General features: G+C 33.4%; 1 protein-coding gene across 1 annotated transcript in view; it reads right to left on the bottom strand.

Annotated features, from left to right (window-relative positions):
• LOC149795466 (protein mono-ADP-ribosyltransferase PARP14-like) overlaps positions 1-27,663 on the bottom strand; it is a 61,638-nt gene that overhangs the window by 3,433 nt on the left and 30,542 nt on the right. The window contains exons 10-14 of the mRNA XM_089963808.1: positions 22,558-22,779; positions 14,346-14,484; positions 10,471-10,575; positions 5,277-5,345; positions 2,222-2,401 (exon numbers count right to left, since the gene is read on the bottom strand). Of these exons, the coding sequence (XP_089819934.1) occupies positions 2,222-2,401; positions 5,277-5,345; positions 10,471-10,575; positions 14,346-14,484; positions 22,558-22,779 (715 nt within the window). The remainder of the gene's footprint in view (positions 1-2,221; positions 2,402-5,276; positions 5,346-10,470; positions 10,576-14,345; positions 14,485-22,557; positions 22,780-27,663) is intronic.

Below are 27,663 nucleotides of genomic sequence, written 5' to 3'. Positions count from 1 at the left end.
TGCAAATTCAGGAATTCTCTGAAACTCGTTTCCCCCACAATGGCCCATATCTGTAAAACAAGCTCTTTATTTTATAAAGTTTTCATTTCATTTAGCTGCCTTGCTATCTTTGATCACAGTTATGAATGAGCAGGTTCATTCAAGGTAGTTTAATTATATTACCTACACAGTAACATTTATAACAGTGTTCAATTGATCAAATGCAATGAGTTCACTGGACATACGACTGAGGCCACTAGATCTTAAGCATGTAGGATTTGCATAACTTTTAACTTTTCATTTATTCCACCTCCTTTTTTTGATTCAAAAGATGTAATTAACATTATAATACAAGGAGGCCAGCTTTTAATTTGGTGCAACAATACAACAAATACTTCTGCAGTCAGATATCAAAACACGGTCGTCACTTAATTAGGTTCTTAGAGAAACGCTTGTGGACATAGCTGTTACGGTAGATTGACACATTTTATGTTTAAATACAAGAGAACACATTCAATTTATAATGATTACACTTAAAAGGAACTAAAAATAGATCTAGAACACAAATTTCACTTGATAAAAAATTATGTAATTGTATTTTTAATTAATGTACTGCCTCCACTAGGCGTGACATTTTCTTTGATTAAAATATTTTTGAATATCATCAATTACAGTGCACCAAGAATGTTGTTTGGAAAGAAAATGTAACAAATTATATGACTTCTTATTAACCCTTAAAGTGCTAAACTGTTTTACAGTACATGATCCCCTCAGTGCTGAACCGTTTGAGAAAAAAAGAAAGAAAACTGCACAGTTTTTAAATTTCATGTATTTTAATAAGTATACACAACAGATATACAAACCCTTTATAAAAAATTATGGTGATGTCTCAACTTTAAGATTAGCATCAAGGCACGTGTTAGTTTAACATATTTGCAAATACAGGTGCAAATACAGGCAAAATAACAAATTAACATTGTATTTCACCTGTATTTTAGTTTGGTTTTTTTAACGGAAAAGTTCAAATATATCTAAGAAATATTATATTCTTTAGTAGTTCAATCATGTATGTGTACATGTTATGTCTGTTACAATGTTATGTCTAAATTGTAAAAGTCAGGAAAGGTACATTTTACAAACATCCACTTCATGAATATAAGAGGTAAGTTTACATACACCTCCACCCCCAGAATAGGTAATAAATGTCTCACATCTGAAAGACATTTGCTTTCTTCTGAATCCCTGATGGTCCTTTCTTCTTTTATTATTAAAAAACATCTTAAATAGTCAATAGGTTCAGTATTTGACATCTCAACATTTAATTTTGAAGTACTGGTGAATGAGGGTTGACAGGCACACCATCCTTTTTCATCCAGCCAGCATGTACATCAGGCTCCAGTTCATGTCAATTCCTGGCTCAAAATCACTCATGGGTATTTCCATGAACACTTTGTCAGCTCCAATAATCTTGTCTTCCTCAAATCCTTCAAAATCATGCTTCATCATCACTATATGCAACCAGTATTTGTTGAAAGAAATCATCATCATATTCTGCATCAGCCATTTTAATTTTTCCAGGTACCACATGCTCAAGAGTGAGTATTTGTAAAACTTCTTTGATAAATGCACAGAAAAGAATGGAATGCTTGTTCCAGGCCCCAATGTACCAATCAAATATAGTTTTACAAGCAGTCATGACAAGTTGAAGTAATAGGATAAGTACATTGTTGCTTACCTGAAAATGTTGTTGCCAGCACTGAGACCTTGACCGACAACTTGACTAGCACTTTGAGAGTTAAAAGTTTATATTTTCATCATTTTGATTAAAATTTCCAGCTCATAACTATTATTTTCGATGACAAGACGAGTGATATATCAAAGTTTCCATTACTAATTTTGACTGTGATTTTCATCAAGTTAAACAAATACAAGTAGTGATGAATTTGTTGGTATCTTCTGGTTAAAAAAATGGAATCCATTCGTGACCCGGTGCTATAACTGGGTTCATGAGTTATCAGGGCACGAGTTATTGAGGGAGTGGTGTATTTTGAAAATCTTCAATTGTAACATTTTTTATTGCTATTTGACAAATTTAATAATAATATTACTACTTTGTTCCTTATTCCTATTTTGCAACTAAGACTATAATATGGTCTTTCATTATTCTCTGCACCATTTCTGAACTTACATATAGGTAACTTGTATATCCTAAACTCTTTATTAAAAATAAAAGGATACCAACCTGTACCCAAAACTGGAAATGATAAGGAGACCAGCTTGTGTTTGTTGGCTTTCTTAAGGCATGTCTTGAATATTCTTTTCCAGCCTGTTAGGTATTCCTGAAATTTGACATGCATGATCTTTTTGCATGTCAAGCCACTTATGTCCATGACCACAACATGATCCTTTCTTAATTCATCCACTGTCAATAAACAAATCATTTATGTTTGTAACAATTTACTTATTTAGCAAACACATATGAACTATATCAACATTTGCTAGCAATGAAGAAAAAGTCATGCAAGTATAGATTATTGAAATTAGGCACTTGATCAATAAAAAGAATATATATGTTAAGCAAATTCAAAATTATAAAAATATGCTTGCTCCACAAGGAAAACGTGTTTTCAAAATCTACTTCTGGTCATGGCACATGAAGACAGAGATGTGTGAATCAGATCAACATGAAAAAAATCTGATATGTAGGTACAGAGGAAAAAAAGAAATACAATACAGTGATTTACATCACTTTTTTATGGATAGCAAACTGTGCAAATTCAGTGCATTTGATCTTTATTAATTTATTCAGGATTAAACACAGCATCAGAGGTGGCTGTATTTTGGATCTTCTATTATTCCAATATAAAGGTATTATAATGAGTTGATTAAAGTAAGAGATCATTTTGTTTTATTTAATCATAGTTCTTAAAATATGCTTAAGAAACCAGTATCAATGTCTTCTGCTAGAAGCCATATATTACAGGGTGAAGGTCACAGAGTTAGAGTAATCTTGATGTGACAGCTAGTGGTATGCATTAATAATTACCCTGATTCAAATGCAGGTCCGCATGAAGAGCATGCAGAATGCAATCCACTTATCTTAATTCATCGTCTTTCACATATACAATACAAGGTTATGAGGGCTGTACCATAATAGATAAAATGTAGTCATTAATATGGAAAGTTTACCTTTAAATAGATATATTTATTCCAAACTTATCAACTGTCATGATCATAATAAAGCTATGAGTAGACTAGGATGTATGTAGCATCAAAGAATATATGTGGTCATAAACACAAATACACAACCCATATTAGTAAGGCATAGAATGTAGATTGTGTTACAACTCTGAGTCATAAACTATGTAACACAAGAAATCAAAACCAACAAATTTAGTAACATCAACAAAATATTTATTTCCCAAGAATACAAAGTGAAAGTAATGGAAGAATTTACAATACTGTGAATTAAATCCCTAAATAATCCTAAATGTTCTATCACCAGTTCAAAAGTATAGAACTTTCTGAATTAATTCCAAGTCTTGAATGTAATGATGTACCAACAGCCTTGAATGAGTTAATGTCAGATGATGTACCAATAGTCTTGTTGTACTATGGCAATATAATCCAGAATGTTTTTGAATAAGTCCTCAATAATCCCAAAGTATTGTTTTAGTCCAAAAAGTCAATGAGCACTTTGTAATTCCAATAAATAATTTGAATAAATAATTCCTCTCAAATTATTATTGAATACAGCTAAAATGATTCCACAGACTGATTTTAAGATAAGAATCAATAATTGTTTACTAAGTCTTTATATACAGACTGTCACCTGACTTGACACAGCAAACTGCCCTGGATGTAGCTCATTTCCAATTCATAAACAAGTCCAGGTCTGTTTACTTAAATTTTAGCAAACAAGAAAACAAAAATCAGGTAGACAAATGAATTTTCCATATTATTGTTATATATAATTAATCTGCTTTATTTTGTTATTAAGTTCTTTTTCATTTTTTTTAATTTCATTATATGCTATTTTAATGTAACATTTTATGTTGGACTTAACCTTGTCCAAAATCAAGTTTATTTCTGACTTCACCTGAATTATTGACTTTTTAAATCTGTAATCAACTAATACATAGCCAAAATATTCTCTATGTGTATGGGTTTAATATTAGGATCATTATTAATAGAAGTATTTTTGGGGCTGGGTCTAGGTTATTAGGATTCTACTGGCATACCTGACTTATTCCAGGTTCTATATTATAATTTTATTAACATACCCTCTAATTAACATTTTATCTTGTAAACCTTTAGAATATTCCAGATTGAAATTTTCCATTAGGTAATAGTTTTTTTTTCTGGAAATGCTAATTGTGACCTGAGATCAAGAAGAGTACTATGTAATCTTGTTACTGGAAAAATTATTAATTTGTGCCTTAAGATCAAGCAGAATCAATTTTATTATTGTTGTGTCCAGTATTTCATTTTGGCTGGAATTTATTTCTTCGAATTAATTAAGTAGAGTGATTTTTCTCTGGAAATATAGAGTGCTCATAAAAATATAATATTTGTGGACAGACATTCACTAGGATTTATAATGAATACAAACCTGGAATTATATCACTATTAAACAAAAAACTGTAGGCACAACACCACAATACAGGCCACCACAGATATATCAACACCTTCAGTATTGGAATCAATTTGGATTTCTACTAAATTTTATTCAGAACTTTAATCATTAGAAATTGTGTCCGTAATTCTAGGATTATTTGAGATTTAATTCACAATACCGTAAGTTCTTTTTTTTGAAACGTTTACTTTGTATTCGGGGGAAATAAATTATTTGTTGAATTTTACAAAGCTTGTTGCTTCTCACTCTTTTTTATTACTTAACTTTAAGACCATAGAATATATATATATATATATATATATATATATATATATATATATATATATATATATATATGTGTGTGTGTGTGTGTGTGTGTGTGTGTGTGTGTGTGATTTATTTATTAATTTTTTAAAACTTTTTGGGGAAATAAAGTGCTAGGATTGGCAATGAGAACAATGAGAAACAGGGATGGTAAACCATAAACACACATATTTTATTTGCCTTACCTTCTGTCTGAGTAGCCTTTAAGCAAACTCTTAATTTCCAGTTCAAATGCTGATATTTTTCCCCTCCTAATGTTTATAAGAATGTTTTCGATGCCAGCAATACACAATTGAAAACATTTCTGGAATTCAATATCAGAGTAATTGGCAGGGCTAAAGATTTTGTAAAGTTTTACCGTATTTTTTTTCCTTGCATTTTTCTTCAAGACCTTTGCATCTCTTCTTCAATGAATTAGCAAAACCACCTAAAATTAGAAAAGATTCCAGTGAAATTTTAATCAAACATTATTTAATATTTTGAATTCAACTTCTGAAAACTTCAACCACAACTGTGTTTGCATAATGTAGACATTTGGGTAAAGTCAAGCTAAATGACAGACCTTGCATGTGCAACAATGAAATACCTTTTGGATGTATATACGATTGTCAAAGGTCTTGACATTACAATTGCACTTACTGCACATTTTTCACTCAAATTATTGTAGTGGTCAAATATTTTTAAAAATATTACAGAAAAATGTGTAAGCTGTATCAAATAAGAAACCTACATAAGGTAACAACTGTTAAATGCACTGTAAAAATTGTCATTTTTGGATCCACATTTACTTCAGTTTTAGTATTTTCCTTCCTTTACTAATTTTCTAACAAGTACTTAACAAAATACTATTTTTCTTTCACAGAACTAAACAAATGTTTGCTCAAGAACATTAATTTTTGCCTCTTTAATGTTTTTAACAATTAAATAATAACTGACAGCAAACAAACGTATTACCTTGAAAATAACTAACACTTAATTGACTGGCATTTGATTAGGCCCTCAAACAAGTGAGGGAGGACACCAGTAATAATAAACATTAGTTGTTGTTACATGTATCTTTTCTTTTTTTTGTAGAAAAGGACTAGGCAGCACATATTTTGTTTAAATGGCCAGATAGGTACTGACACACAATATACAGCTCCCACTCCCATAAAATGCACATTACAATAATACAATTCAGAATATAATGTGGTAATGCAATAGACCGCATGACCAAACAAATTATGAAAATAACTTCCCTTTTTATTATTTTGTACAACCATCATCTGCAAAATTTACATCAAAACGACTGTATTTAATTTGGAATTTGCCAGAAATAGAAAGTATTAGCTGCAGCATGTCTTATGTACATGCTGTCACTTTCTCTGATCTGTTGCCATCCAAGTGTCAATAAATAATGACCCTGTAAGTGCTTCAATACACCCAAAAGTGCATTATCCAATCGCTAGAAAGACAATCACTGATAGATGGTCCTTTGCATAATGTAGCTGCAAATAAAGTCCATTAAAACAGTTAAGGGTCACTTTGTTGTAAAATCAGTTTGATTCAAGAAGAGTTCAGTATAAAAAGTATTTATGAGTGAATTACGATAGAAAACTGTTCATTTACATCATCTGAATAAATAGTGAATTGAAATGTTTATTCTTTGAACGGAGATGTCCAGGAAAAAGAAAAACTTATTCTGTGAAAGTTAAGTTGGATGTTTTTAAGTCACCTAAGTCCTACCAAAAACAAATTCATTCATAACGACTAATTTAAACTACCTGAAGAATGTTGACATTCAGCACTGAATCAACAGTTGAATGTAAGGCTTAAACTGATATCATCCTGTTCTTCTAAGGTGACAAAAATTAAAACAGAGATCTCAATTGGCAGGAAGAAGGTTCTGATATTGACAGTGATGAGGGGAGACTTTGCCAGAAGCTCCTCTTGCCATTTCTAAAGCCATATTTAGATTGGAGAAAGGACTGACATGGCTACAAAGCCATATTTGAATTGGAGAAAGGACTGACATGGCTACAAAGCCATATTTAGATTGGAGAAAGGACTGACATGGCTACAAAGCCATATTTGGATTGGAGAAAGGACTGACATGGCTATGAAGCCACATTTGGATTGGAGAAAGGACTGACATGGCTACAAAGTAATATTTGGATTGGAGAAAGGACTGACATGGCTACAATGCTATATCTGGATTGGAGAAAGGACTGATATGGCTACAAAGCTTCAATAAGCCTATACAGATTATGCAGTTGAAAAACACCACAGACTTTGCAACAACAACAAAAAACAATCAAGTCTTGAACAACATAAAATCATGAAATCCTTCCACTAAGGTATGCACATGTGCTAGTGAAAAGTACTTATTCTATCTGTACTAGTACTTTCTGTGAACAAATGTGTTTGTTTCAGACATCACTGGATTTCAAATGGACTACATACATGCATGTATGGTAAGTTTAACATTTCTGCTATTTTGTGTTTTTAAAAAACTGCTAAATGTATTCTGTACATGGTGCAACATCATTCAGTAGCTAATCTGCATGTATAACTGAAGATGAGATATTTAATTGACAAAAATGACTTGATGTTCATTTATTTAATTGCAAAATGTGTTTAGAAGTGGTATATATGATTTAGATCTTATTAAATAACATTCTCTGTCACGATGTTCGGGCCTCAAGTGAAACTGGAATTTAACCATTTTTATTTTGCAAGTGACTAAGATTTTCACCAATTTAAATGACTTTAAACTTGCTTAAAATGCATCTGTCAATTAGAAATAAGGGTTGACATATATTTAAAGAATGGTGTTACATCATTGTTTTATTATTATTCATATGAACTGACCTCTCAAACAGATGACAATACAGTTTTAAAGAAAAGTTTCTAAGCTGAGTGTTATATAACCCCGCCAGGTCCCAAACATGCGTACATACATTCATATAATTTTTTATCATTCTTGTTATACCACAGTTCAGTACATGCCATGGTCAGCATATATGTACCCAAGCATCATGTTAAAACAGTAGTTACAAAAAGCACATGGTGTGAGATACTGAGTTAATGACCAATAGTGCAGACTGTGTGGCAACTGTTTTATTTTAGTGTTTGGATAAGTCCAGGAGATAAGCTTTCACATATATTTAGTTATGTGCTATAATATCATTCAGTGTTTAAATAATTGGGGTGGGGGTGGGAATAATGACCAAACAATTGCATGGGATAGTTATGGGCACATTCATGTCCAATGCCTGACATGTTGAGATAGCAAACACTCATTTGAACTTTTGTGTTGGTCAAGTCTGGCTAATATTGCTGGTTTGGATCTCTGGTGCGTATGTATGTCTAGGTTTTAATGGCATATCAGTACTATATTGGCTATACAGTGCTGTTTAAAAGTTAAAAATGTTAAGAAAAATAAATTCAACATGCTTTAGGAAAAGAAAATAGTCTTTCAAATTGATGTCAACATATAGTCTAACAAGACCAACAAGATATCATGCAACAGGCAAGGATGTTAAAATTCTTTACAAGATACACAAAAAAGAAAAAGAAAAAATATAAAATTCTTACAATGCAGGGTAACAATTTATTTTATAAACTGCGTTTTTTAAAAAGTCCAAAAAATTTCTTTGGTGGCAGCACCATAAAGCTTCTTGAATGAATTTGCATCAAAAACTTTTAAGATAGTGGAACCCTGGACTGAAATCAAGACAACAGATTTACAAAGCAGTGTTTCAGCCTGCATTGAGAAGAAAGGGGTCAATTTAGCCCTATTCAATTGAATATAGTATAATCATAATAATGGCTCAACCTCATAAACAGAGGATCTCAAAAAGGTAATGATTTAATATTTAAGTTATGAAATGAGTTGAATAATGCCCAGCCTTTGTAGGCCACGGTGAGCAAAAGCTGCACACTATTCAGTGATTTCATAAATTTAATATTAAATCATTACTTATTTGAGATTCTTATTATCACATAGTTTTTATTTCATTGGAAAGTATAAGGATAGAAAGAAGAATGAAACATTTCATTAATTCTGTCTGAGACCTTTCATTTGTTGTGTGCAAAAATAGTCCCAAATGAAGCTGAATCAGTATTAACATTTAAAAGTAGATAATACCGTTTACATAAGAACAAGTGTACTTTTAAATAAATGAACATTTTACACAGACAAGATCATTTTTCAGCAAAGAATGTCCATTGCATGTGATGTCTCACTGTTTGACACTGTATCAGTTAGAGTGCAGTAGACAGGTTATGTTTACACTAAAGTGTCATTTTCACAACTAAATATTACATTGTTGTAATATGTGTGTGTGTGTGTGTGTGATTTGGATTTTTAACATAGCTTTAACAATGTTCCAAGCATATCGCTATAATGTCTGCAGTGTGGCAGATTAGAGTGATGTCTAGCACTGAGGCATTATTTCTCACCCACTCACATTCTACTGACAACAGGCCGACCAGTCCTAACACTAACTTCTTAAAGCTGAGCACCAAGCGAGTCAGGTGCTAGCACCATTTTTATAAGTCTTTGGTATGACTTGGCCAGGATTTGTACCCATGATCTCTTGAATCACACAATATTCTGGTGAAAGAAGGATTACTGGATGCAGAAATTCCCATATTTAATGTAATGTATTTGTGACCAGATATTTGCATTATACAATTTGGAACAGTATACTGCAGAAGACATAAACAAATTTCATTTTGTGTCAGAATGGCATAACATATTTACTGCATAAATATGTTGTGGCTGGATGAAATTCTGTCAGCTGGGAGACTGGTTTATGTCCATTCTGTTAATATTTAAACCATTCTCTATATGTTACAAGTATACAACTCATTCCAACACCCACACCCACTATCAACTTAAGTTTAACTTCTTGTTTTTGTTCTATTCTTGGGATTTTACACCATTTTTCACAGCATTATATGTTATAGATGATGTACTGAGCCCCTGTGGGGGTAAATTCGCCATATTGTGAAAGACGTGACCTTTTTTCCCAGTTCCCTTTGGGAAGTCAATTTGAAAAATGGCTGTCAAAACATTCAGAAGGGGTGGTCAATACTCAGCTTCTAAGAGAGCGAGAGAGGTATGAACTGAATAAAAATATCATATTCTATCAGAACATAACACAATTTGCAACTAGCTATATTTAATTTGCATTTAGAAGCTTACACTATTCTAAGATCTTTTTATATAATATGTTTGTCTATATATGTCATCTCTTTTCACAATTATGATACGATAACTTCTGTTGGACAGTACCCTTACAATTTATGACAGTTGTACTTGGATTGGTCAGTACCATTGGAAATGTAAGATACACTAACGTGTATTGGTCAGTACCATTGGAAATGTAAAATATACTAACCTGTACTGGTCAGTACCATTGGAAATGTAAGACACACTAACTTGTATTGGTCAGTACCATTGGAAATGTAAGATATACTAACCTGTATTGGTCAGTACCATTGCAAATATAACCTGTATTGGTCAGTACCACTGGAAATTGTACATACCAGTACATTAATCTTACCTTGAAATGAAAAATCTCCACCAACACTGTTCACAATTGCATCTGTTTTCTCGTCTAAAATATCTCCTGCATAAACTTGTACTTTTATTTTGCCAACAGTGCAAGCTGTGAAAAAAGTAATACTTGATTTTAACACATCTTGGTACTTTCAATGCAAATGTGTAATAAACAAAATAAATATTTCAGGAAGAAATATAAAAACCATTCCAACATTTCAAAAATAAAGATGTTCAATACAAGTCTCCAAACAATCATGGTTTCTAGCCATAACAAAGAAGTTTCGTATCTAGTGCTATCTTCATATATATTTAATTACCCTTTATTCAGTCACTATCATATTGCTTAAGTGAGAAGAAAGAAACAACTGTTCAGTTACTGTGAATACCAACATGCCATCTAACATCAGCAACTGTCTGCTTTTTTACTCTGTCAGTAAGCATGGCAATGAGGAATTGTCTTACAACCATATATTAGCATATACAGTTTTATTTGAACACCACCTTAACTTCTATTTATTCTTACTAATGCATTGAATTCATAAAAGGAATCCACCTACTTGCATGGTTTGACTGCAAACCCTTGCTTGACTAACTGTCAAGATGGGGTTTCCAACTGGGTTAGCTTCATTAATAAAATGTAAAAATTTGCCAAACTCTCTCAAAAAAAGGAATGAACAGATGTGTGGCTTGTTCCCAGGTCATATGGCCACATCAACAGGCCCTCCAATGTCATGCTTATCATATGTGGAATTGGTACTTATTCTTTTATAACTATTGTTCCTATTATTATTATTGCTATTTTCTTTTTAGGCATTTGACAGCCATTGTATTAGCAGCTGTGTCGCAGGGTTGAAATGCTCAATGACTGGCATTGCAAAGATTATCTGCATTCTTCTACACCTCCAACGTTGTCAGATGAAAAGGTTGACAATACTTTGCCCAGAGCTGAATGTGACTGCTGATGAAATACACAATGTAACCATAAACATGGATCTTCCAAATGAGGCAATGGAAGCTGATGTCAACACCACAACACATGACTTCGATGTGCTGCTAAGTAAATTGTTCATCACAGTAAGTATATTATTTTGGGGTTCTCAATTTGTTTTACTATTTCAAAAACTATAAATTATTGTGTTAATTGGTTGTAAAAGTCAGTTAACCATGGCAATTTATTTTTCCAGCCAGCCACCATATTTCAGTGCCATGTCTTGACAACTACCATGGTCCATACACAAGAGACAAATTCTTTCAATATAGAAGCTTCATTCCAAAATCACTGAAAATGAGCAGGTTTAATGAACTTTTTTCTTCTTCAAACAACTTCAACTAACAATAATAATAATTAATATTATATATTCACCTGTATGGACCGTTTATATATATATATATATATATATATATATATATATATATATATATATATATATATATATATCTTAGGTCCATATGGGAGATGCCGCTGGTATGCACATTGATTTCCTACACAGAAGAGATCATAGCATGCTAAATCAGATCAAAAAATGTTATCAATAATGAATTTTTTTAAGCATCTAAAGTAGATATCATGCTTTGCATCACATACATCCAAGGTATTTACTTTGCATCTAACACATTGGATAAAGGTCACTTAGTGAGAAATAAAGGACCCGTATTTCAAGGATATTCTGTCATTTATTACTATAAACATGATTAATTAGCATACATGATGTTTCAGGGACTCATGTAGATGAGGTAACAAGTGAGATAACCCTGATTCAGTCATGCTTAGAAATTGTACACAGTCCATGTTGAATTCCCAATCACAACATCCTCTAGATCATGATCTCAAGCAAACTCTAGTTTAAAATTAATGATGCATCTGGTGGCAGTGTGACTTAACATACCTGTATTGCCTTTGATGATAAAAGAATATATATATATATATCATCTTATCTCATCAAAGGCATGTATATGTCAAAGCTATTATTAGTTCTAAATAAAAAAAATTCTCAGTGGCAGTCATTATTATAGATAGCTACTAGAATCCACCTGGCAGGTTAGTGTGATGTTTTATTTTATTTGTATATTTACTTTGTGTCATTTATTTCAGAATAATGCACAGCCATTTAACTTTTTAATTATAAAATTTATTTTGTTAATATTGTTCTAATCTAATTTCAAATCTGTATCTGAGTATTTGTTGTCAGGTTGTATCTAAATATCAAATATGTATTGTCAGGTTGTATCTAAATATCAGATATATATTGTCAGGTTGTATCTAAATATCAAACATGTATTGTCAGGTTGTATCTAAATATCAAATATGTATCACTCTTCCTGTTTGCACAAAGACCATACCCTATTGACTAAGTGCATATTGCCAGAAAATGATTTAACTTGTCATGAATACTGGCATTCATGCAAAGCAGACTTATTTGCTTGGCAACCTAGTAATTAAATCTCCTTGAAATTCCCAGTCACACCAGATTCCTGTGACAGAAACCAAGGCATACAGAAGTTATTATTGTGAGTTGCAAAGGCAAAATGAAGTGGACAGACCTCTCCCTAGATCATACAGAAGGATGCATAATGACATTATGTGAAAATTACAAGGAGAAAAATATCATCCTACTGGTTACATAATTGTAATTCTTCCCCTATCAAGAACTGAAAATGCATCCTAGAGTTATGGCACCCATGACTTTGTTTGCAACTAACCCCATCACCATCTTAATCAACAAAAAAAGATGGAATGTACAGTAGTTGTGCTTAGCAGAAACACTTGCCTGGCAACACACTTATTATCCTTTTTGCCGACACTCCAGATTCTGCTGACATAAATTAAGAAATATATAAATTAGACGTTATCATACAGTCAAAATGATCTTAAGTCATCACCCATGAAAAAAAAGACCAAGCTGACCAATAACATAGGTGATCTCTGGGTGGAGGTTCAACTAGTAAACTTTGTTTCTGAACCTTGTTGTTGTTGTTGTTGGGTTTAGCGCCATTTTTCAGCACACGAAAGGCTATACATGGAGGCCAGTATTAATGGTGGAGGAAGAACCCGGGAAATCCCCGGAAAGAACCACTGACCCTCGAGATTGGACTGGCGAGCTTTCTCACACACCCACATTGGCCGAATCCGTAACGGAGAGTGCTTTAGACCACTCGGAGCCGCTGTTTCTGAACCAATATTATACATATTATTTTTGCAGCTAATTTTGTTGTTGTTGCTACTATTACTTTAAGCAGTATTGTAATTTGAAATATTCAAGGCCAAAAAAATATGTGTATTTCTGGTTGGCCAACCATCTGTTTTTTGTTGATGACCCGAGAACTCTTTCCCTCCGGGTAAAAAAAATAATAATTAAAAACAAATTCCTGAAACTGATTGAAATTGATTTGTGCATCTAACCAAGTCAGTTTTGCCCGGTGCTTGAAGTGCTTATCATATTATATATACTAGCATATATATATACTACCAATCATTATAATACATGTAGTACTTAAAAAGTCCTAGCCACTTACCTAATTTTAAAACCAGTGCAATAGGAAACTCACATATTTTTTTGGCTCAATCTTAATTATTAAATTAGACTTTTTTTTTAAATTTGGTGTGGAGATTTTTTTCCAGCTAATTATTCATTCAAATTGTCAACTTCTTGGCCAATGACCACATAAAGCAGAAGACCATTTAATAAATGACTTTTATACTGGGAATTTCATGGGGAAGATGAGAATGACTGTTTTGACCTGGTAGCAATCAAATAAAAGTAACAGCCAATATATATATATATATATATATATATATATATATATATATATATATATATATATATATATATATATATATATATATATATCCATCAACAGAACATAGCAGAGGCTTACACAAATTTCCAGAGTCATCTGGGTTGATTTTGATACCAGACTTATAGTCTTGGAGCTTCCTAACATCATGTCCAGCAATTGTCCTATCTTTCCTGGTGCTGGATCTCAAAAGGTTTCTTTTCAGGTAATCTTCAAAGGCCTTGAATAAATTTTTTTAGAGGAAATGAGCACAATAAAAAGTGAGCATAAAAAATGAGTACAAACATGAGTAAAATACGAGTACAATAAAAAAAATGAGTGCAATAAAATATGAGTACAATAAAATGAGCACAATAAAAAATGAGTACAATGAGCATCATACCTCAAAGATATTTCATTTGTTGACATAAATTTTTAATGGAGTAAGAAATTTGCTGTGCTTAAGATTTCTTTCTTAGATATTTTGAACCAAAGTGTTCCACCTTGCACAGCAAGAAGGAATATATTAAGTATGGTGAGTACTCTATTATAAGACTGTCAATGTTATCCAGAGAGTATACAATATTTTCTTGCAAAAAAACAAATTAGGAAAAAAGTTAGGAGCAAAGCTTGCTGGACATTTCTATTCACTGACTAGTGTTGATATGGCATCATGAAAATTTATTCCATTGCTTCTTGTGCATGTTCTTTGTCAGCATAAAATAATGACCTGAGTGGCATGAATTATTTATTAATATTGTCACTGAAATATAAGAAAGAATATAACCCCTGGATATTTTGTAATGGCTACATGATCAAGTATGTTATGAAGACTTGCTTATTTATATCTGTGGGGGATATTTTTGTATACAGTACTGGTTATAGGTACTTCTAGTGACACTGTTTTCAAACAGGTTGGCAATATATATATATATATATATATATATATATATATATATATATATATATATATATATAACATTTTCATATTGTTTTACATATTCACATTTTCTAAAGAATTCAGTATGCAATCAGGACCAAAGCCCATTTCATTGCTAACTACAGTACTATAACATTATTAACAATGAGAATGCATTTAACTAGTATTCTTATTGCTATTCAGTCAGAAAAACAAGAATTACCATAAAGTACACTATACACCTACCCCATATTTAATAGTCCTCTATGTAGGCAGGATGTGGTTGACTGGAGATTATTTATCACTAGGTCTCAATGATTCACTTGCTGTATAGAAACCATTAATTTCTTGTTAAACTCACCTTGACCATGACCACTGGATTCCTGAATCTATAGTTTTCATTACTGTCCAAAGTGTAAACCACCCACAAAGTTTAATTGCTCAAGGAACAAACAGACATGGTTCCCACGCTTTTCTAAAGATAAATTTCCATGTCATTTTCAGGGTTTTTCCAGGATGAAATTAATTTTTTCAAGGTTCACATATGACCATTACTGAATGGAATTAAAGAACATTTTAGATTATAAAACATGCATTTTCTAAATCTAAAGATGGTTCTCTTTCAAGACTATCCAAAACATCTTAGCCAGAAAAGATGATCATGTACAAAACCACAAAATGTATCATATGAAACAAGTTTGATTATATTCCTATAAATTGTCATGTAAAGTCATTTCAATGTACAAAATAAAAATTCTAACTTTATTTTGCTTATAGAAAGTAAGCATTTCCTATTACAATATATACAAAAATAAAATAAACGCAAATAATTAGAATCTTGTTTTGTAACGAAGAGAGTTTAACTCAGAATTTATCTGTGCCAATAAAATCCCAAACAAGATTTTTCAAACAACCTAGTCTCGTTAAGACAATCTGGTTAAAAATCCATCTTTTAAAAAACTTTTTCAAAAGGGTTGATTTATATTTTGACAAAAGACCTTCAAAATTATATACTGTTGTATAAACAAGGACTGAATTTTCTGTCAAATCAACTTGTCTTCTTGTAATTCATTAAACCAGTCCCCAAACCTGTATTAATACAGGGGCTCGAATTGTTTTTTAATATATAATACAAGGGACAACAATTTCTTATTTCTCATTTCAGCTCTGAGAGTCAATAATTTGAAATACAACTCTGGATTAAAACAAATAGCAGTCCGTTTTCTAATCCAGGTTTCCTCTGAAAATTCACACCCCATTTTTCATATTAGGTGGGGGTGTGTGTCATTGCAATTGCATATAGAAAATTTGGAATTTGCCACTACTGTGCAGTAGCGACATAAGGTAGTCGCTTACCAGCAGGCCTAGAAAATTTAAACTTATGTTATATTGACTTATACCTGCATGAAATTGATAGGAAAATGATTTATTTTCTCAAAAATGGCAAGTATTATAATCGATATGTCTTTAATCCACTGACAGACTAGATAAAACTAAGGCATTGATGAAACCTGACTGGGTACTTGCCATTTGCATTACTAGTCACTTCACAAATCTCAAACGACAACATCGGAAGTCCATTAGTCATGTGACATTAACAACAAACTCCATTTTAATGTCATTGTTGAGAAATTCAATTATATTAAATGAAAGTCAGATACCTTTTGTAAAACCCAGCAATCTGGCCAGTCTGATTTATCAAGCAGATTGCACATGTCAACATGGTAGTCATGATACAACAAAACTGCAGAAGTTGTTCTCAGAATATATAAATATGGAAAATTTAGTGTTCTTTTGTTTTTGTATTTTTATTACAACTATTATACAACTTTCATTTAATAGGTTTTTTTTTTATTTTTTCTCTACAACATTTAAAAATGAGGATGGTTAGATTTGTGTACTTATGCGACTAGCAATGCAAATCACAAATACCAAGTCACATTTCATCAACACTGTAGTTTTATCTTGTCTTTCAGCAGATTAAAGACGTAACAATTTTAATACTTACAATTTCTGAGAAAATAAGTAATTTTCATATCGATTTCATGCATGTATCACTCAATCTAACAATATTTAAAGTTTGCAAGGCCATCCAGTAAGCGGTACGCTTTGCCACCACAATGTTTGCCTCTTGTGATGCTAGAGTGGTTTTCATACCTTCCACGTAAGGAAAGATATGGATATCAAGCTGACTTTGAAAATAAAAGTCTACGAGACAAATTTAATCCACTGAGCATTTGGATTGACTCAGCATACAATGCTGTTGGGCATTTCAGTGCACCAATTCCATCACCAATACTGAAGCGAAACACAATCAAATTCGACCAACTGATGAATATAAAATACTGCAATGCTTACTATTTGAAAAGTGGCAATTTTCACCAGAATATTCTGTTCAAAATAATATTAATTTTGGATGTACGGGATACCAACCCCATGTTTTCATGACTCGTGAGATGTTAGCCTATTCTGGGCACAGCTTTGAAAAGATGTGAAGTTTATCCATTGGTCTATATAAATGAAATACATTACTTTGGACTATTTCTGTCAGCAGTTCAGTCAAGTAATTAGGTCAGCTTTATTGCTGGTTTTACTAAATTCAACATAACAATGCCAATAAATGGCAAGAGATATTAAGCAACTAAACCGATCATGTAAAAAAATTAGTAAAGTTCAACATTTTAGAAAAAAATCAGCTATTATGTTGAATAGAAACAACAATGAATACGATGTAATGTGTTTACATCTTGTTTATGGGGAAAAATTAAAGAATTCAGAAACAGACTATATGGCGGGGAATTTCTTGGGAATCCCATTCTAGCAGCAAGTTGACATGTTGGGTAGCAGACGATTCTGTACGTGTGGGACAACTTTTTGCATAATTGGAAACCTGGATTAAGATACAGAATTTTTTAAGGTAAAGATAGCCATCTTTTAAATAATGTATTTATTTGTATGATTCTAAAAGATACATAGTAAACAGGATTTTCTGGGTTACAGGTTCAAGAAGTTCATAGAGTGGCCGGGTCTTCATGTTGACATTGGTCCACAAATTCTTAAAATTGCTGCACCAGTAATAACAAAGTCACTAATGCATATCATAAACTTAAGTATAATGAGTGGTAATTTTCCAGAAACACTGAAATGTGCAAAGGTTACACCTATCTTTAAGAAAGGAGAAAAGAAGGATCCAGGGAGTTACAGACCAGTATCAGTTGTACCTGTATAGTCAAAATTATTTGAAAAGCATGTAGACATTCAGGCCTATAAAGTTTTTGAAACATACTCTCTATTTCATAAAGTGCAATCAAGATTTAGAAAGTACCACTCGTGCCAAACAGAACTTACCAAATTAATTGATCTTTGGCTGAAGGAAATGGATAATGGACATATGACTGGGATTGTTTTCCTTGACTTCATGAAAACCTTTGTGTTGATCATTAAATTCTGCTGCAAAAGTCTAACTCTTACAGCTTCGACAATCCTTCTTTAAACTGGTTTAGATCATACCTAAATCAAAGGTCTCAACAAGTAAGCATTGGCAATATTAGTTCTCAAACTCACACTATTCATTCAGGGGTCCCTCAAGGCTCAGTTTTAGGCCCTCTCCTCTTCCTTATCTATATCAATGATCTACCATTAAATACTGAATCCACAAATACAGATTTGTTTGCAGACAATGCAACCTTTTATACATCTAGTTCTGATAGTGAAGTTATCCAAACAAGATTAAACTCAGCCCTTATCAGAATCCAAAACTGGGCACAACAAAATAGGATGGTAAAACAAAAATATACAAAACAAGGGTAAAACAAAATGTATGATTTTGGGGACATCACAAAAACTACACAAGTCAGGGAACCCAGAACTATCTCTTGCAATAAATAATCATCCATTAGAAAATGTCAAACATGAAAGGCTTGTAGGTGTGTCCGTAGATAATAATTTAATATGGAATGACCATATTGATAAGCTTTGTAAAATACTTCATTCTAAATTGCCCTACTCAACAGAATCAAGTTGTTGTTGTTTTAGGGTTTAACGCCATTTTTCAGCACATGATAGGCTATACATGGCGGCCAGTATTAATGGTGGAGGAAGAACCCGGGAAAACCCCGGAAAGAACCACCGACCCACGAGAAGCTACTGGCAAGCTTTCTCACATACCCACATAGACTGAATCCTAGACTTGAACCGCCGCAGACAGAGGTGAGAAGGCAGTGATCTGTAACGGAGAGCGCTTTAGACCACTCGGGGCCCCACAGAATCAAGAAATATTTACCTATGGAAACTCACAATCTATGCTACAAGTCATATATTCTTCCAATAATGGACTATTGTTCAAATGTATGGGGAAAGTGCTAAATCTGAGCTTGACAGGATTTATAAACTTCAGAAATGAGTAGCAGGCATACTTTTATATGCATCTGTTGATCATCACTCAAAAGCATTATTTACAGAACTCAAAGGGTTCACAATATATGACAGGACAGATTTTCACAATGCAGTTCTTTTATATAAATGTCTACATGGAACTGCACCAGAGTATCTTCAGGACTTATTCAGGCCATTTTCAACACAATACCAGTTCACATCAATATCACATGGAAACCTGCTAGCACCAAAACCAAGAACAAAGCAATTTAAAAAGAGCTTCCAATACTCTGGTACAGTTCTGTGGAACAAGCTTCCACTACATGTAAAATCTGCTGAAAATATTAGAGCATTTAAGAAGAGATATGAGCATGCATGTGTTTCTAATAGATAATGGAATTTAGTATTTTAATACTAAACATGTCAAAATAAACAGTAATTATTGCTATCTTCATTTAATGTGCATTGTTATACTCTCCTTAAGAGGGCTTCAAGGGAAAATAGTCCTTGACTAATGAGTCACCCTCTATAAATAAAGCATTATTATTATTATTTAGAAATCACATTTTCATATGCATTTCGAGTCGAATTGTGGGATATTTTTGTGTACTTTATGAATATCAATTTTCTTAATTTAAAGTATGGTTGTTCTTTCTTGATATCAAATGGATTTTTTACCTAAAATAACATGTGGTCCAATGTTTACAGAAATGATGCATCGTTGTGCAGAATTACCTGACGTGCAGAATCGGAGGACATGGTGGTATATGTTTATTGCAAGCACCCAAATGATCCATACTGTACCCTCCGAATATTCTGGTTAGAACTTGATAAATTTAACTCAAGATTACTTTAGTTACGACTTAACTACATGATTGTTTCGGGTGTCAAGTGGTGGCAGAAAATTCCTGGGTTTCTCCCAACTTTCATCAATATTTGCAAACTTCCAGGACTTTTCATGGTTGGGGAAAAAATTATCTTTTCTCCTGACATTTTCCCGATTTCCTGGTAGTGTGGGAACCCTGTCTAGAACAAAAGGTATTCTGTTAAACCCATTTTTCTTTAAGCCCCTATTGCAATAACCCTGGTCTCTGACATTTTGACTCAAAATCAATATCCCTCTTAATTTCTTACCTAGGTGCAAATCATTCACCATGATCAAGGTTTATTGTGTGGTCTAAAGTTAACCAAATCCATTTTTCTTCCCTGTGTCACAGTGGAATTGTGCTTTGACCTTTTGACCCCAAATCAATATGCTTGACTCTCTCCCAACATGTACATCATCCACAAACTTTGGTAAAGGTACATGATCAGGAACTGAACTTGTCTAGAAAAGATTTTTCTTTGCTCAGTAACAGTGATCTTCACTACTGACCTTTTGACCAATAAATCAATACATATCTTCCTCATCCTAAGTGGTCTGAGATATAAAACTACTGTTACTGGGTTGAAACCAATTTTCTACTTAGAGTCACAGTAACCTTGGCCTTTTGACTCCAAAAGCTATAGGATACTTCATTACCCCAAGTGCAAGCTATCTCCAAAGTTTGATCCATGTGTTCAATAATCTTCAAAAACAGGAGGATCTTTCAAGGATGAGGTTTTCCCATTGCAGAATGGGTAAGTTTAAAGAATAGTGACAGGTAATTTATTACAAAATTCAAACTAGTTTAAAGAACCCCACAAAAAAAAAAAAAACTGTTTGTACATCACCTGCCTTCACCAAACTTGACAGGTGACATATTACTGATATTAAAGTGATGTTTTTCTTTTCCAACCCATGGTCAAGTAACCCTTCCATAAAAATGGATTGATGAATGGACAGATGAACATTATATGTCCAGCCTTATGGCAGGCTGTAAAATTTCATTTCTTTAAGGTGAAATGTGCTGAAAATTAATTCCTGTAATTGCTACATCTATTTCAGAGAAATTAAAAAAAGTAATAGAACCATTAGACTGAAGGACACACACACACACACACACACACACACACACACAATAAATACGCCCCTCACTACTGGTACCCTCTACCCTTCATTCTAACATATTTCATTTTATACAAACAAGATTTCATTTTATATGTGTAGTGTACTTCATTATAACAAAGTTTCACTTCCTGGCAGTCTGAAAAACTATCCTAGATGTTGTGATCATGTTTATGGCACAGAGAAGTGTAATGTTATTTGTTACTGAAGAATAACTGAAGAAGGCATTCTATACTATTTATTAAATACAAGACATCAGTACAGTTAGGAAGGGGTGTAAAGACTGCCCTGCAAGTATATTTCCCATGGAACATAAACCCTAGTGAATGTATAACATAAACCAGCTGTTGGTGTGTAACAGTTCTAATTCCTTTGTGGAATATCTGATACTTTTACTGTCAAGTGATATTCCAAAGCTACTTGGATTAAGGTTTACACTACAAGAACCATGATCAATTGTATGGTGCAGAGACACAACATGTTGCGTGTGCATGTGTAAATAGATACACACTTTTAAGGGGATATAGAATTTGTCTAGGCAATCAGCCACCCAGATGATCAAATTTGGTCTAAAAATAGAACTGTAAAAGATGGAATGAGAACATAAATGTAATAGACAGTCATTTTATATTTGGCTTTTTTTAAATCAGGGCTTTTGTCAAGATAAACAACTTATATCAGCTGATAAGTCACTATCGATCACTGATTTAAGTTTTTAATCAAAGCATTTAGAGCCTTGAATTAAATCTGGGATTTCTGTAAGACATAATACTGAAAACTGACAGTGAACTATCTCTCTTTACATCTTCTTCTCTTCATCCCTCTCTTCTAATTACAGCATTTATAGCATCTGTAGTTTAGAAAGATAATTAAGTTTTTCACAATAATGGTAAGTGGTTTTTCTAGCTGCCTTACTATTGCTTTAGTACATTCATCTTGTAAGAGATCAAATTTTGTCAACAACTGTGAATCACAAGACAATTACAGGGTATGCAGAAATATTAGGATATACTGGTGCAAAAATATTTACTTACACTCTGTGTAGGCTTGTCCTTGAAGTACAGAACAAATCTGACAGTTGTCAACAAAGTATTGGGATTCTTCTTAACATAGTCTCCAACAGCATCATACATTGTCTTGGCAACTGTTGTTACTGGATACCTGAGGAATCCTGTTCCCATGGCTGGCATTGCTATGGATTTACAGCCTCTTGTAGCTGCCAAACTCAATGCTGATGTTATCACATCAGAAAGAACCTACAAAAAATAGAAGATAAATAAGATTTAGTTATAGTGGCAAAACTCTATTGAACTTTTTACTGACATGACATAAAACTATACAAAATTTAAATCAATATTATTTCTGAGTCATATAAACACAGCATACAGTGCAAATAATATACACAAAGAGACAAATCAAATGGTACTTAAAACAGAGACAAGCAAAGCATTTTAAAAAGGCAGTACTCATAAATGAATTTACTCTTTAAGTATAAAAACAAGACCTGAAGAATGCAAAAAATTAAAAGTCTTGGCAACTTAAATTTTAAATTAAATTTTAATTACATTAAATTTAATTAAAAGAGAAGCACCAATTTAAGACAAAAAGCATGCTGACCTGCAAATTATGCCTTTGTTTAGAAAATGTGGTAATGATAGGGCACTTAACAGTACATAATTACATAAGCAGTAAAAATCAATTTGCCTTAAGTAAAAAGATGATGCTAACTGCTGGTGTAATTGTCATATACAAATTTAAGAGCACACTTTCACACTTTATCAAGTTTAGTAGTGTTCTTGTCACTAAAGAAGTTCCAGGCTTAAAATGGGACAGAAGCTGTAATTATAAAGGATGAAGGTAAGCAAGATTATCAGTTTGTTCAGTCTCATTAACTTTTAACCAATACATTTCAAGACAAATAGCTGCAGAGATTTTTCATTAACAGGTGAATTGATATGCAGCTGGTAGTCAATATCAGTTCCTAGCAGTCTGAAAATCAAATCATGTACAGCATTAGACACCTGTAATTACTTACAAGAACAGGGAAATTAGGCCAATGCAACCATACTGACCTAATTAACAACAATCTTGTCACATTCAAGGAAAGGTTAATGATAGCTTGTATACAAACGACTTCTCTAAGTGACCTTTGAAAATGCACTTTGTTTTGAGTGGATTGTAGGAATCGGAATAAATAAAAACATTATCATCAGAAGTAAATAGTCAAAAGTAGCATAATCTGTCTGCTAATGAAATAAAGGCTGTGTGAAACTATTAACACCACACTGGTCTGAGTGTTGAGAAGCCAACAGCCTTTGTAGTGTATCAGACATATGCACAGTTCTAAATGTGGGTTCCCTTGTTCTGGCAGTCAACTTTTAGGATTCCTACATATAGTCAGACACTACAGTTTGTGTTTTGGGAACATTATGCAATTGTAAAGTCAAGAAAAAACATGACATCTGGTGACTGAATAATGCAGCATGACTTTCTTGGAAACTCAGTGACTGCTAATCAATCTTTTTAGAGAAACCATTTATCTTAAGTAAAATCTGGGTTTTTTCAATAATATTTACTCAATCATAATGCATTAGGAGTAAATAAACTACTTTGCACAACAAGCCCTTCCAATTTAAACAGACATGTATCACCTCTTTTTGAATGTTTTAGCAACAGAAACAATATAAAAAAATCATCTGCTTGCCATGGTGGAAGTCAGGCAAAAGTGGTCACTTTTATCTGATAGAGGACTTTGTGCAAGATTCCATCAATTTGTTAGTTGCAACTACTGGACACTGGATCTGCATCCTCTTCAAGGGATGTAAATGTGGCAAGGGCCTGGGAAGGTATGCCTGTAGTATGATTGGGCACATATAATGGAAGAAATATATTTTACTCAAAAACTTGATTTGAATTTCAAGTATGTTACACAATCATAATACACTGATAGAATAGGCAAGAGAAGCAGAGAGTTATATTCCCAAAGATGTCCCTGTCTCTGGTTGCCTACTGTAATGAAGCAGCTGTAACATCTTTCATTAGGTAGAGGATAGAGTTATGTTCACTCTTACTGATCCAGCAAAAGCAGAACAACAGGTCTTGAAGGACCACATTGCTGCTGATATAGGATGCACCAGGTCAAACTAAAATATTTGGGATGAAAGGTCTTTTAACCTAAAAGCCAAAGAATGTAATCTCTGATCACCATCATGTGTCTTGGATGGTTTCAGTTAGGGAGTAGTAATATACCTGATGTCATGTGTATAGGGAGTAGTAATATACCTGATGTCATGTGTATCCCTGCTGACTTTGTATCTCTTGCACTTTGAACATTCATCTTAATATTTTAAATGAAATAACAAAAAGAGAAAAAATGATGGAAAATAACAACCAATAAGTGTTCACATACAACAATAATAATGTTTCTTAGCAAACAAGCAGAAAATACAGGCAGTGTGTGTGAATAAACAACCAACAGTGAGCACCATTGATACCATGTTGGAGCAAAGTAAAGCCAGAAAACAACAAAGTCCACAGACTGGAAACCATTCACACAAATAACAATAATGGATTTCCACACATGATCAATATCCTATTTTTACACCAGGTCTAGAATAGAAGAGGTAGGCACCATGTGTTACATGAACTTAGAGGTGGAGTGGAGAACCTATCCATCCACCTTATAAAACAGTGAAGTTGACATGTTCACCGTTGTTATATTTTTACCAAAGATTGGCAAGTAGGTACTGTTTGTTTCTGAGTGTGTGCAGTATGAGTACAACAAAAACTGTGCTGGTAATTTGCTTTCTGAGATGCTGACCAACAACTGGAGATCACTTTGTTCTTTGCCAACTGTGATATTAGAAAGAGTTAGGGATTTTTTTTTTTTCATCTTCCATGTAGCCTTAAGCATATAGAACAGCCTCACAAATAGCAGAGGCAGATATTCTGACAGTGGTAAAATCTTGCAAATCTCTTCAGCAGCTGCTTTGAAGCTGAACTATGCACACTCCATGGTGGGGTCACTGGGTAAAATATTTGATTCAGATCTCACTAATGGGGCTGTCCTCCTCAGGCATTGCTTTCATACTCACATAGATCATAAAAAACAGCATGGACAAGGCAGTGCCATCCTTCCTGCGCATGGCACAGTATCGACTCACTGGTTAAACTATAAACAATGCGTCTGCTATTTGTAAGTGGAAAGACTGGCTCCCTGTAATGGACAGCTGGAAAGGCAACAGGAATGTATGCTGGGTGCCAGCTGGATGGTTGGCTTGGCTGACGGCTGGATGGTTGGCTTTGAGGGTGAATGGATTGAACTCATGGCTGAATGGGCAGACTGGTTTGATGGATAGCCAAAAACAGTTCAACAGGCTGGTTTGGGACACAATTCCCTTATGTGACAGACGTTTAGTCACTAGTCAAAAGGTATCACTGGATGGACAGCTGAATTGGCTAGCCAGCAGACTGAGCAGCAGCATACAGTATGAAAAACTGGCTGTGCAGTTTATCTAAACTTGATGTTATAGAATGCATATACCTTAATAAAAGCCTAAAAGACATGTTCAGACATATGAGGGGATGCTTATGCCCATGGGCTACCATCTAATGGGACAACAGTCCTGACAATACCAAACCACTATTGGAGATATGTCAAGAAACAATGATGGGAAGAAATTTTCCCTGAGGACAGAACCTGCATCATAGCATCCTGCACAAGTCTCCACAATTGTGACTACAGTAAGGGTGCAGTATGGGTAACTCCAGTGTGCACTATTCTCCAATTCAAGCTGTCCAGAATTAACAGTTGTTGTGGACATTATATACATCATCTTCATTATAGAGGACCCTTATGGCATCCCGTACTATACATGCTACTGACGTCTTCCACAAAGCGCTCAAAAATTAAAATACTTGATACCAGCATGTGGCAAATACATTCATAAACGATACTATACTGAATTCTCTGATTGGATGAGTTGAAAAAGTGCTGATATTCATGGATCTAGAATGACAATACAGGATGAGTGAAAGTAAGATTGGATAAACATCCATTTTATGTGTGGCTTATCACTGGCCTTGGAACTAAGAAGACTCTAGGTAAATTCTAAGAACAATCTCCAAAACCTATTATTTGTAAGACTGTTAAGTTCTTGCTCAGAATGTCAATGGGTCTTTTGGGATATCATTTGCAACAGGAGACGCTGACTAATAGATCAGTGGCTGCAGGAACTTATACGCATCCAATGATGCAGTAGGTGGAGGGTGACAAAACTCTAGCGCAAAAGTTGGAGTACCTCTTCAAACAATGTGCAAAACACTGAGTCTTCTTTCGGATATAAATCAGAAGGGCCAATGATATTATGAAGTGTGAATATTCAAACACAAAAGAATGAGGAAATCGAGACATCTCCTGCAATGAATGAGGCAACTGAGGTGGCAAAGCCGGTTGAGAGAGATGGTGAACAAGGGTGGGTGTAAAGTCTCATTGGGGCAAATTTATCTACATGTGTGGTTTGTGAATATTATCAGAGATCTGGGACTGGTATTGCACATTTGGGAAAGAGGCACTGTATGACCTAAATTGCACTCCATATCCTTGATACAGGTGGAGTGATCATCATCAGCAAGTTTTGAACCATCTGTAACAAAATGCACTTTAATTTTCCCACTCTGTTAAAAGCAGTGATAATTCCGAAAAATGAAAGTGTGGGGGCCCTATACCCAAAATTGTGAATTTTCAACATGAAATTAATATATGGGGGAATTTTTAACACACAGGCTTATTATTTCTAACCTCCTAACCTTATCACTCATAATTATTGTTGCGTTTGTTTCTCAGATGGACTTTTATAACAGTTTAAAAAGTATACATTAGAAACTAAAAATGGTTATATAATTTTGTCCATGTTTTCAAAAAAGTTGCCTTTTTAAATAGAATTTATAGGAGTTGCTGTTGTTGTGTTCTTATTATAAAGGAATGACTTGCTTATAACAAGTCCCTATGAAAGAAACTTATCTATTTATTTCTCTGACATATTATAAATTTCGGGTGCCTGATAATAATACTGTTTGTTACTTACAGGTGTTATTGAAAATAAAGGTGTCCTATCATCATATGGCACCATTAGTTTCAT

Source organism: Sinohyriopsis cumingii, chromosome 7, assembly GCF_028554795.1.
Source record: "Sinohyriopsis cumingii isolate HCF-2022 chromosome 7, ASM2855479v2, whole genome shotgun sequence".
NCBI lineage: Eukaryota > Metazoa > Mollusca > Bivalvia > Unionida > Unionidae > Sinohyriopsis > Sinohyriopsis cumingii.
This window is presented reverse-complemented; position numbering and strand designations above follow the sequence as displayed.